Source organism: Dromiciops gliroides, chromosome 4, assembly GCF_019393635.1.
Source record: "Dromiciops gliroides isolate mDroGli1 chromosome 4, mDroGli1.pri, whole genome shotgun sequence".
In the NCBI taxonomy this organism is placed as follows: domain Eukaryota; kingdom Metazoa; phylum Chordata; class Mammalia; order Microbiotheria; family Microbiotheriidae; genus Dromiciops; species Dromiciops gliroides.
Window position 1 is genome coordinate 164,437,608 of NC_057864.1, and position 13,382 is coordinate 164,450,989.

A 13,382-nucleotide genomic window follows, 5' to 3' on the forward strand; every position below is an offset into this window, starting at 1 on the left:
TCACAAAAGTTTCTGTTAGCTCTAAATCCTATTATTTCATGAATTGTGGATTCTAAAAATATATTTCACACTTGTTATGTCATGTATAAAATACCAAAACAAACTTATAGTTTCAAGAGCTGAAACTATAACATAGAGAATATCCAATACCCAAGTCAAGTTAAAAAAAGCACTCATTAAGAGGCAGATAAGTGGTGCAGTGGATAGAGTACCGGCCCTGGAGTCAGGAGGATGTGAGTTCAAATCCGGCCTCAGACACTTAACACTTACTAGCTGTGTGAACCTGGGCAAGTCACTTAACCCACCCCAATTGCCTCACCCAAAAAAAAAAAAAAAGCACTCATTAAATGCCTACTTTGTTGTTCATTCGTGTCCACTTCTCCATGATCCCATATGGGGTTTTCTTGGCAGAGATACTAGAGTGATTTGCCATTTCCTTCTCCAGCTCATTTGAAAGATGAGGAACAAGCTAAACAGTACTAAATGAGTTGTCCAGGGTCACACAGCTAGTTGAACCCAAGAAAATGAGTCCTCCTGATTCCAAGCCCAGGACATTATTCACTGCTCCACCTAACTGCCCAGGCTAAGCTTCACTATATGCCAAGCACAGTGCTAAGTGCTAAGGATAACGCCCCCCCTCCAAAAACAGAGACAAAAAATTATCCCTGATCTCAAGGAGCTTACAGTCTAATAGAAGAGATAACATGTAAACAACTACATATAAACAAGCTACATACAAAGTAAGTAGGAGATAATAAGCAAAGAGAAGGCACTAGCATTAAGGCAGATCAGGAATGGCTTCTTTTCTTTTCTTTTCTTTTTTTTTTGGTGGGGCAATGAGGGTTAAGTGACTTGCCCAGGGTCACACAGTTAGTGTCAAGTGTCTGAGGCCGGGTTTGAACTCAGGTCCTCCCGACTCCAAAGGGCAGTGCTCTATCCACTGCACAACCTAGCTGCCTCAGCATTATGTCTTCTGATACTAAATACAGGTTTCTTATACCTCATACTTCATACAACTGCTGAAAACAACAAATACTTTGCCTCAATTGGGAAGGCAAAAATAGGAGGAAGGAAAAAAGAGATCACAGAATTAGAGATTGAACAGCAAAATGTTGGAAAATTACCAAAAATATACAAAACTGAGCTGTATCTTGTAGGATTAATCTCTATATATTCATCTGAATTGAATATTTTAATTCATGCACTGTAAAGCTAAGAAAATAAGATGATCTTAAAACATAAAGAGTTTCCTATTTAGTCCAAAGGACTTTCACTCAGAAGATTTAAAATTTACTTTATAGTTCCTATGGCTGAATATACAAAAAACTCTCCCGTAAGCAGAATTCTGTTAATGCTGGCAGTCGTCAATGAAATTAGATATATTGCAGCAATAATACTGCTATCAATTACTGAAAATATTTTTGGATCAAAGTTGTTTTCTCAGAAATTACTTTTAGCAAGATCAAAATTCTCTCTGAATACTTTTTCAACTACTGAAAAAGCCTTGACAATATAGCAATTTATACAAATAAAGCTCATGCCTGTATATGTATAATTATATCATGCTGTTTTCAATAAGAGAATGGTTAGTATCTAATTAAGAAATTTTTTCAAGTAAATAATTTTTGACATCTAGCACATACCTTAAAATATTCATTAATTAGATAATATATTTGATGTAGTGTTTTATAAAAGGAATTCACTAGTCCCATTATCTTTAATGACATGTCATCTTACACCATTAACCTTGTTTTTCAAGTTTATGATGCCATTTTAAAAGTCACTTTAGGTGAAAACCTGCCAATTAAGAACCATCAAGTCAGTAATATGTATTTTTTAAAATCTATTTCTGAATACAAGATCATAGTGGTTGCATTTTGTTATGTCATCTTTGTCTCCCTAAATTTCTAGAAATATCTTTTCTTCGCAAAAATACAAAGGAAAAAGCAATGTAACATAGTTTTCTCAAAATGAAGACAGGGAAATATAAGTGTATAATTCTGACAGAGATTACTACTGAATTAATCTATTATATCTAGCTACTGAAAAAAGGCTTCAGATTAGTATTCTTCTAAGTACTCTATAAGCAGCAATACCCAGATGTAATGAGTCAAGTAGGAAATGGAGTGTCATAAAGGAGAATGTCAATTGCTTTTCTCACTTTAATGTAAACACTTTATAATTCAATTCCATTTAATAGGTTTTTACTAAGTACCTACTATATTCTAGGCACTGTGCTAGTTTAGTGATCCAAATACATCCCCAACCAGTGAGACCCAAAAGTCCCTGTTCTCAGAGCTTGAATTTTATTGGAGCAAATACCTACAGACAATCAATTAATAAAGCAACAAGCATTTATTAAGTACCAATTATATGCCAGGAAATGTGGTAGGCAATGAGGATACAAATACAAGAATAAAACATTCCCTACTCTGAAGGAGCTAACATTCCATCTGGGGGTCATGATGTATATAAGTATATAAATAATAAACATAAAACAAATCTAAAGTAGTTAAATATTAGTTAGGGAGGCGAACACTAGCACTTGAGGGGATCAGAAAAGACTTCACATAGAAGATGGGGCTTGAGCTGTGTCTGGAAAAGATGTATTCTGTAAGGCAGAGAAGAATGGGGAGTACTCTCTAAGCATGGTGGACCAACAGTACAAAGGTTAAGCCAAGAGATGGAGTACTATGTGTGAGGAACAGTGAGAAGGTGAAAGAAGAGGAGTAATATGTAAGATGGAAAGATAGGTTGGAGCCAGAAAGAACTGCAGGATCCCCTTTGGTCTGGATATTCCTGCCCTGGTCATTGCTCTGAAGGCTTCAGAGTAGAAGCTGGAACTGTTTCATTCTACTCAGCATTAAGGCTCTTAATTTGCTCCTCTCTCAATAAACCCCATAGGCCTTGTGACCATTCCTTACCCTGGAATACTACCCCCCAAGCACAGGTACACCCCCTCAGGCCACCCTGGATATATGGCCCAGAATTAGGAAGTGGGCAACAAAGATCTCAGTTCACACTTATTCCTATTCTCAGGGCCCCAGTATGGGTTCAAGATATCCTGGTGCACAGCCTCTTCCACACCCTGGAGTATTCTCTGTTTCATACTCTTAACCAGTCTCTATTACAATACCCGTAGATAGAGAGATAGAGAGAGATACACATCTCTCTCTTTCTCTCTCTCTCCCTCCCTTCCCTTATACCAACATGATCTGAAAAAAATGACTTCTTGTAACTTTCTCTTGAATCTCCCCCATCAAAATTTAGTTCAGTGCTTTCTCTACACCTGTTTGGAAGGGGATGCTGCACCACTTTGCACCTTCCTGCTATTTTGCTACCTTGCTTCCACCTCACAAGTTGAATTTCAAGGCTGCATATCAAGTATAAGTTGCCCACTAACTGATTTTACTGTTTTATTGAGGTTTTTTTTTACATCATATTATGCCATAATGTAAAAAAGCATGTCAAAAGAGTACATTTTGTCATTTTTAAAAAGCATTTATACCAATTATTTCTAACCACTAGCAAGTACAATTTAAATGATTCTTTGCAAATTCTAATGAGTTATATTTACTTTACAATATTTAATTTTATAGAATTAACTGGAGTTCTCTATGTAGACCCTGTACCTTGGCAAGAGGTTTATGTCAAGAAAAGAGGACAGTCACTTAATTATTATCAGGTTTATAACTAGTGACTACTAAAGATCAGAGGCACAATAGAAGTAGAAAGGCTGGACTCTAAGGAGAAAATTCCACTGTAATATAATTGGACATCGATATAATCCTTATTGGAAAGAAAAAAGTAGGGAACAAACTATGAAAATGAATGAATATGGAAAGAATTGGAAAACATTGGAAGATGTAGAGCAAACTTTCTCAAAGGAAAACCTAAATGATTTTTTTTAATTACCTCTGCAACTTTTGGTGGAACTCCATCTCCAAGTACTTCCCTAATGAAGCACTGTTGGCCCATGTAACATGAAAGTCCACAAGTCCTTTTGAAGGCATCTTTCAGTCGCTTCAGCTCTACATCTGTGACTGTAATTTAGAAAGAAAAAACAGATATAAAAACAGAAGGGAAAAGCACACTCAAAATTTTGAAACTTTTTCAATTCAGTTTCTAAGAAAACACTTGTGAACAATAAAAAACAGAGTTCTAGCATACATTTCCATTTTCTAGATAAGTCAAAGAAGTCAGGACATAAATTCTGGTTAGAAAAGCTTTTACATAAATTCTAATATGTCACTTTTTTGTTGCATTAAAGTGTTAATTTATTATGACTGTCAGAAAATAAGTGTAAGTACAAATTCTGGAAGAGAGAGCAGACAATGTAGTATTATAGCACAAATTTTCCAGATCAACAGATAATCCAAATATCACATCACATATTTTCTAGCATAATTCAAGTAGTTCTTCTGAATTACTACTATAGCTTCCTAACTAGTTTACATGCCCCTTTCTCTTCCCATCCAGGCAAAGTTCTCTTTCACACACACAAGACACTTCCTTCTTGATACACACCACAAAAACCTTCCTCATTTCACAAATCCTGTGTACTCCAGCCAAATAAACCTATTTGACCTCTTACCCTTTACCACCTACTTGATTATTAATGCATTCATACTTTCTTTATTTTTTTCATCCATAAACTTTCAATGCACTCCTCCCTCCTCCCTCCTCCCTCCTTCAACATCTAATTCTTGAAAGCCTTTTCATCTTTCAAGTTCTAGCTCAGGTGCTGCCTCTTTCATGAAGCCTTTCCTGGTGCTCCTCCTCCTCCACTACTACCACCTCCTCCACCATCACCATCACCACCACCACAAAAAGAAAACAGTACTACCTTTAATTTAACTAAACCTTTCAGTTTATAATCCCCTTTAAAGTGTCAGAGGGAAAAGTAACTCCCAATGAATAGCTTCCTTGCCAAAATCCACTCTGATTAAGGTAAAAACTTTTGAAACACACTACATAATAAGATGATGGCCTCAGCAGTTTTTAATACAACCAGGATAAGTATGAAAATAATCAACTGGAGGAAAAAAATCTCCATATCAAATATCCCTGAAAAAGGTTTGTGTGTGTATGTATGTGTGAGTATATATACATATATATGGAACTAATAGAAATACTTAAGACCAAAATCCATTTTCTAGTTAGGTAAGTGGTGAAAGGATATGAACCAAGAGTTCTCAAAAAAAAATCGTGAACTATTAACAATCATATGAAAGAATATTTAAAACAACAATAACAAAACTGCAAATCAAAATAACTCTGAGGTTTCAACTCACACAAAGCAACTTGGTAAAGATGAAATAAGACAAAAAGTCAATGTTGAAGGGTATATGAAAAGATAGGCCCACGTATGCATTGTTAATGAAATGGTGAATCAATCCAACTATTTTGAAAAGCAAGAGGTAGGGGGCAGCTAGATGGCGCAGTGGTTAAAGCACAAGGCCCTGGATTCAGGAGTACCTGAGTTCAAATCCAGCCTCAGACACTTAACACTCACTAGCTGTGTGACCCTGGGCAAGTCACTTAACCCCCATTGCCCCGCAAAAAAAAAAAAAAAAAGAAAAGCAAGAGGTAGAGGTGAGGGGAGTACATACTCCAGGAATGAGAAAATAAACTGTGCAAAGGCTCAGAGTCAGAAGATGGAGAAAGAGAAAAGTTAGCTTGGCATGAAAGGAAGTATAATGATAGATAATAAGAAGTCCAGAACATATAGATCTCTAGAACAGGAAAAGGTGTGCATTTAAGGAATTCAAAGATAAAAAATCATAGACCCTATGTCTCAATAACATATTCAAATACAAAGTATATAGACACATCTGTGACACAAAGCAGCAAGGAGTAAGGGCAGAAAAGAATTCAAAATGCTTTATGAATATTCAAAGAGTCCTAATCTAGGGTACAAAATTTAAGCCTTCAGTATTGTAAAAACAGATTTGAGCACATATATAAGAGTAATTAGTTAAAATAAGAAACTACTAAATAAGAAACTACTAAATCCCATCATAGATTAGCTACTTTCCCAATTAGCTGTTCTCCCACCCAGCATCCTATCACCAGTGCCTTGGGGCACTTTAAAATGAGAGATGGAGGAAGAATAATACTTTGGAGCATAGTAACTGGGAGTCATTTTCAATTAAAAAAAAAAACATTTCTTTTTTAAGCCTCTACTACCCACAAAGCACCATGTTTGATACTTGAGGATACAAAGATGAAAATCAACACAATTTCTGCTCTCAAAGAGTTTGTAATCTAAAAGGAGGGATATGACATGTATAGAAATAAATATAAGACAAAAGATGAGGAGGGAGAGGTAGAAGGGATGGTTACTTTTGGCCTCAAGGATGCTAGGGTAACTTCATGAAGGACCTTGAAAGAGAAAAATGTCAACAGGCAGAGAGATTAAGGGAAAGAGTTTCCAGACATTGGGACAGAGATAAGGCACTAGTATTAAAGGGGACCAATAAAGGCTTCTCATAGAAGATGAAATTTTAGATGAAACTTGAAGGAAGACAGAATACAAAGGCCAAGGAGGAGAAAATACCAGGCAAAGAGGAGAGCCACTTAAAATGTGTGGGAGTGGGGGGCAGCTAAGGTGGCACAGTGGATAAAGCACCAGTCCTGGATTCAGGAGGACCTGAGTTCCAATCTGACCTCAGACACTTGACACTTACTAGCTGTACGACCTTGGGCAAGTCACTTAACCCTCACTGCCCCATTCCCCGCCCCCCCCCCCAAAAAAAAGTGTGGGAGTGGAAAGATGGAATGTCTTATGCAAGGAAAGGTGAAGATTAGTCACTAAATAGAATAGTATGGGCTAAGCAGGGGGGGGAGGAAGGGAGAAAATGTAAGTAGAATGGAAAGGAAGGAGAGGCCTAGGATACTTAAAGACTTTAAAAGTCAAACAGAGAATTTTAAATGTAATTTTGGAGGCAAGACAGAGCCAACTGGAGTTGGCAGAGTAGGGATATGACTTGATCAAACCAGTAGCTTAGAAAGATGACTTTTGATAGATGAACAGAGGATGGCCTGGACTGTAGAGACTTAAGAGAGCCTAGACTGAAGGCTACAGTCTATTGCTATAATCTAGGAAGGAGGTGAAAGATGGCCTGCAAAAGGGCGATAGCAGTGTCACAGGAGAGAAGCAAAGTGAATATAAGAGATATTCCAAAGGTTGAATCTACAAAACCTGGCAACAGAGTGAATATGTGGAGTAAGAGTGAGGAGCTCTAGGTTGTAAGCCTGGGTGCCTGGGAGTGATGGTAATTCCCTCAAAAATAAGGAAGGAAAACAGAAGAGCTTGGGGTGGGGGCTGGGGGTGGGATATGTCTATGGGATAGATCCTGGCTATTGAAGAACTTACTATCTGTCAAAAAACTTTTGAGAAAATTGGAAAGTGGAACAGCAGAAACTTAGCACCAACATCTCACACTATAAACCAAGATAAGCTCCAAATGGGTATGTGACTTAGACATTAAGGGTGACATCATAACCAAATTAAAGGACCATGGAAGAAATTACCTGTCAGAACTATGGATAGGGGAAGAGTTTGTGAACAAACAAGAGATAGAGAGGTTCACAGAACATAAACAATGTTGAATACATAAGATTAAAAAGGCTTTGTAAAACAAAACCAAAGAAGCTAAAATTAGAAGAAAAGCAGGAAATTATGGAAAATCTTTACAAGTTTCACTGATTAAGGTCTCAATTTTAAGATAGCTATATATGTACATGCACACACACATATATATGTACATATATATGGAATGGAGTCAAGTTTATTAAGAATAAGAGTCATTCTCCAATTGATAAATGGTCAAAGGATATGAATAGGCATTTTTCAGAAGAAGAAATCCAAGATATCAAGTCATTTTTGAAAGTTCTAAATCACTAATATTTAGAGAAATGGAAATTTTTTTTAAATCTGAGGTAGCACCTCACACTCAATCAGTAAACATTTATTAATTGCCTACTATGTACCAGTTAGTGTACTAAGTACCTGACACCCATCAGATTGACAAAGCTGACAAAAAAGGAAAATAATAAATATTGGAGAGACTGAGGGGAAACAGGTACTTTAATGCAGTGTTGTTAGAGCTGTGAAATGATCCACCCATTATGGAAAGCAATTTGGAACTGTGCCCAAAAAGCTATTAAACTGTGCATACACTTTAACTCAGCAACACCACTAGTAGATGTTGTTCAGTCATTTTAGTTGTGTTCCACTCTTCATACCCTCATTTGGGGTTTTCTTTGCAAAGATAATAGAATGAGGGCAGCTAGGTAGCGCAGTAGATAGAGCACTGGCCCTGGAGTCAGGAGGACCTGAGTTCAAATCCGGCCTCAGACACTTAACACTTAATAGCTGTGCGACCCTGGGCAAGTCACCTAACCCCAACTGCCTCGCTTAAAAAAAAAAGATACTGGAATGGTTTGACATTTCCTTCTATAGCTCATTTGATAGATGAGGAATTGAGGCAAAAAAGGTTAGATGTCTTGCCTAAGGTCACACAGCTAGTTAAGTGTCCGAGGCCAGATTTGAACTTAGAAAGATAAATCTTTCTGACTCCAAGCCCAATATTCTGTGAACTTACTCCACCTAACTGCCCACTATTGGTTCCATACCCCAAAAAGATCAAAGAAAGAGAAAAAGAACCCCTATGTACAAAAATATTGTAGCAACTCTTTTTGTGATGGAAACTGACAGGATGTCCATCAATTGGGGAATGGCTAAACAAATTATACAATAATAATGTGATAGAAGACTACTGTGCTGTAAGAAACAAAGGAGTTATATGAAGAAATGCTCTAAATCACTTTTTGTGGGGGTTTTTTGTTTGTTTTTTTTTTAGTGAGGCAATTGGGGTTAAGTGACTTACCCAGGGTCACACAGCTAGTAAGTGTTAAGTGTCTGAGGCCAGATTTGAACTCATCTAAATCACTTTTGATTAGAGAAATGCAAATTAAAACAACTCTGAGGTACCACCTCATACCTATCAGACTGGCTAATATGATAAAAAAGAAAAATCATAAATGGGGAGAATGTGGGGAAACTGGGACAGTAATGTATTGCTGGTGGAGTTATGAACTGATCCAATCTTTCTGGAGAGCAGTTTGGAACTATACCCAAAGAACAACCAAACTATGCATACCCTTTGATCCAGCAATACTACTACTAGGGCTATATATATCCTAAAGAGATCATAAAAAGGGGAAAGGACCTACATGTGTGAAAATACTTATAGTAGTGGGGCAGGTAGTTGGCACAGTGGATAGAGCACAGGCCCTGGAGTCAGGAGTACCTGAGTTCAAATCCGGCCTCAGACACTTGACACTTACTAGCTGTGTGACCCTGGGCAAGTCATTTAACCCTCACTGCCCCATCAAAAAAAAAAAAAACCTGCTAGGAAAACTAGAAAACAGTATGGCAGAAACTAGTTATAGACCAACATCTCACACAGTATACTAAAATAAGGTCAAAATGGGTACATGATTACACATAAAGGATGATGCCATAAAAGCAAATTAAGAGAGCATGGAGTCTGTTTATCTGTTAGATTTATGGGCAGAGGAGGAATTTAGGACCAAATAAGATATAGAGAGTAAAACAAAATGTAAGATAGATCATTCTGATAATATAAAATTAAAAAGGTTTTGCACAAACAAAACTAATGTAGCCAAGATTACAAGAGAAGCAGAAAAATGGGAAAGAATTTTTGAAACAAGTATCTCTGATAAAGGCCTCATTTCTTAATTATATAGAGAACTGAGTCAAATTTAGAAAAATACAAGTCATTCCCCAATTGAGAAATGGTCAAAGGATATGAACAGGCAGTTTTCAGACAAAGAAAGAAAAGCTATCCATAATCATATAGAAAAATGCTCTAGATCATTATTGATCAGAGAAATGCAAATTAAAACAACTCTGAGGTGTCACCTCTCACCTATCAGAGTGGTAAAAAGAACAAAAATGGAAAATATTGGATGCTGGAGGGGATGTGGGAAAGCTGGAATGCTAATCCACTGTTGATGGAGTTGTGAATTGATCCAACCATTCTGAAGAGCAATTTGGCATACCCTTTGATACAAGAAAATCTCAAATAGGGTGAAGGGTCGGATATGAATGAATGAAAGGACCAAACAACAAAACAGACTTCCCGAAATCATGTAATCCAATCAACTCATTTCTCAAATGAGGAAATTGAGGCTCAAGAGGTTACTTAACTTACCCAAGGTTACAAAAGTATTAAAGTAGCAAGATTAGTAATTTTTTTTTCCTACTGCATCATGCTGTGCCAATGCACAAAGGTAACAAGTACATTACTAATATCAGTAAAACAAGAAGGCCAGTTTGAGTATAGGATAAACAGAAGAAAGTGTAAAATAAAGGAGGCTGGAATGGAAAACATACAATGAATATCAAAATGTCTCTAACAACTCCTACATGCTGAAAAAAATGTTTTTAATTTGCAATAGCTTTCACTGTAATTATAATTTTGATGAGTAGGAAAATATTAAAATATGCTTATTTTGTATGTATAATTAGATTATTAACTAAAACTGAACATTTTAAGAATTTTTCCTTGGATTTAAGTGAGAATTTCTAGTTATGAAAATCCTAAATCCTATAAGAATAAGTAGTTTTCCTGCAATTTAAAATACTATTGATCCCCAAGAATGTGGAATTCTAGTAGTCTGAGATAGAATGTACATGAGATTAAAAACTTTAACTTACACACTGTTCTAGTGCACAAAGACATTGTTCACCACTGACAGAAGTTCAGTAACAAAGAATTTCACAAAGGAAATAAATACAAAAAAAGGAGACAATAAAAAAGTAAATTCATAAAGGGAGAGCACATATATACAATGTAATAATTATTTTGCAAAAACCTCTTTAAAAAACAGTACTATCCTAAGGAGTTCAATAGACTCAAAAAGAAGATACTCTTATAATTCCTTCAGACAGGAGTTACAAACAGCAGGTTTTATAAGCAATAAAGCCAGACACTACTTGCCTCTATTTCATAGAGGGTGGACTAGTATACAAGGACAAAAATTAAATATGCTGTTCCTTAGGGAGCTTTCATTCTCATGGTTAACAAGTACATAAACAGATACATACTGTGTTGATGGAAAGTAATGATAGAGCTAAAGGGACCAGAAAAGGTTTCTTGCAAAAGATGATATTTGTGCTGGGTCTTGAAGGAAACCAAAGATTTTTTTTTTGTTTTGTTTTGTTTTGTTTTTTTTAGTGAGGCAACTGGGGTCAAGCGACTTGCCCGGGGTCACACAGCCAGTAAGTGTTAAGTGTCTGAGGCCGGACCCGAACTCAGGTACTCCTGACTCCAGGGCTGGTGCTCCATCCACTGCGCCACCTAGCTGCCCCGAAACCAAAGATTTTTAAAAGGCAGAGAAGAGGGAGAGTATTTCATGCATGTGGGATGGCCAATACAAAGACATGGGAGAGGGGAAATGGAGCATCCTATGTGAGCATCTACAAATAAAGCCCATATATCTGGACCACTGAATATACACAACAGAGTAATGTATACAGAGACTGAAAAAGTAAGAACTTACCAAGTTGTGAAGAACTTTAAATGACAAAGATCTTTATATCTGATCTTGCAGATAACAGGGAGCCAATGAAGTTTATTCAGGTCAAATCAATTAGCATTTATCAAGTACCACTATCTTTGTTTCCTTACAAGGGTCTATACTTGGGCCAGAGCAACTGTGACATTCCCTCCCAAAGTCTTTTCAGTTTTGACACAATGGATCTCACAGGAAAAGTAGGCATAAATTAATTATAACCTATATTAAAGATCTCATTATTTTATCTTTCCTCCGAAATCTACCACTCTTCTCAACTTCTATTATTGTTGAAGAACCATGATCCTTTCCAGTCACCCAGGTTCATAACTTCAGTGTCATTCTTGATAATTCATTCTCATTTACCAGAACTCTCCAATCAGTTGCCAAAACTTGTCATTTCTATCACCTCAATATCTCATATCTGTTCACCTCCCTCTACTTACAAAACTACCACATTAGTTCAGGCCTTTATCACCTCTTGTCAGCACTAGTTCAAAAGTCTTCTAATTGAGTCTCCATACTCTAATATATCCAACCTACACATCTGTCAAGGTGCTTTTCCTAAAGCACCCGTATTACATCATTTCCCTACTCAATAAACTCCAATGATTCCCTAACGATACAAATATTTCAACTTGAGCCATCCTTTTAAAATTTAAACTTCTGATCTAAGTTTTATAATGTACAAAAGTTATTTCCTATAATATGCCAAAAGAACACTTAAACATAAATAGTACATGTGTGGGGCAGCTGGATGGCACAGTGGATAGAGCACCGGCCCTGGAGTCAGGAGTACCTGAGTTCAAATCCGGCCTCAGACACTTAACACTTACTGGCTAAGTGACCCTGGGCAAGTCACTTAAACCCAATTGCCTCACACACCAAAAAAAAAAAGAAAAATGAAAAATAGCGTGCTTCAGTCTGTGTTCCATCAGTATCAGTTCTTTCTTGTGAAGTGTATAGTATGTTTCATCAACATTTCTTTGGGATTGTCTTGTATCATTGTATTGTTGAGAAGACTTAAGTCACTCACAGTTCTTCATCAAACAATACTGGTGTCTCTGTGCACAATGTTCTCTTGTGTCTGCTCACTTCACTATACATCAGTTCATACAAGTCATTCCAGGCTTTTCTGAAATCATCCTGCTTGTTATTTCTTATAGCACAGTAATATTCCATCACCATCATATATCACAGCTTGTTTAGCCATTCCACAATTGATGCGCATTCCTTTGTTCTCCAATTCTTAGCCACCACAAAAAAGCTGCCATAAATATTTTTGTACAAATAGGTCTTTTTCTCTTTTTTGGAATGTCTTTGGGATATAAACCTAGCAGTGGTATTGCTGGATCAAAGGGTATGCACAGTTCTATAACCCTTTCAGTAATCTTGGCTACATTAGTTTTGTTCGAGCAAAAACTTTTTAATTTTATGTAATCAGAATGATCTATCTTACATTTTGTTTTACTCTCTATATCTTATTTGGTCCTAAATTCCTCCTCTGCCCATAAATCTGACAGATAAATGATTCCATGCTCTCTTAATATTGTAAGGAATTGTTATTTGAGGTTTTTATGACATCAATAACACTTTTTACTGCCATATGTCTGGATCAAGGCCAAATTTGGTAATGTGTCCGTGATGACACCTGAAAACATTATGGTAAGGTTACCATACCACATCTCATGGTTCTGTAGACATCCAGTAATTGTGCTAGGCCTCAGGTGGATAGGTGGATGGATTCTGACCATGCCACCAGACTGAGTGAAAAA

The 13,382-nt window shown here is 36.7% G+C and overlaps 1 protein-coding gene across 2 annotated transcripts in view; it reads right to left on the minus strand.

Annotated features, from left to right (window-relative positions):
• USP32 (ubiquitin specific peptidase 32) overlaps positions 1–13,382 on the minus strand; it is a 230,671-nt gene that overhangs the window by 170,680 nt on the left and 46,609 nt on the right. Inside the window, exon 2 of one of the 2 annotated variants that reach the window (XM_044001697.1) lies at positions 3,916–4,043. In XM_044001697.1, the coding sequence (XP_043857632.1) occupies positions 3,916–4,043 (128 nt within the window). Of the gene's footprint in view, positions 1–3,915; positions 4,044–13,382 lie in introns of those variants that run through there. The other variant, XM_044001698.1, reaches the window with a different exon arrangement.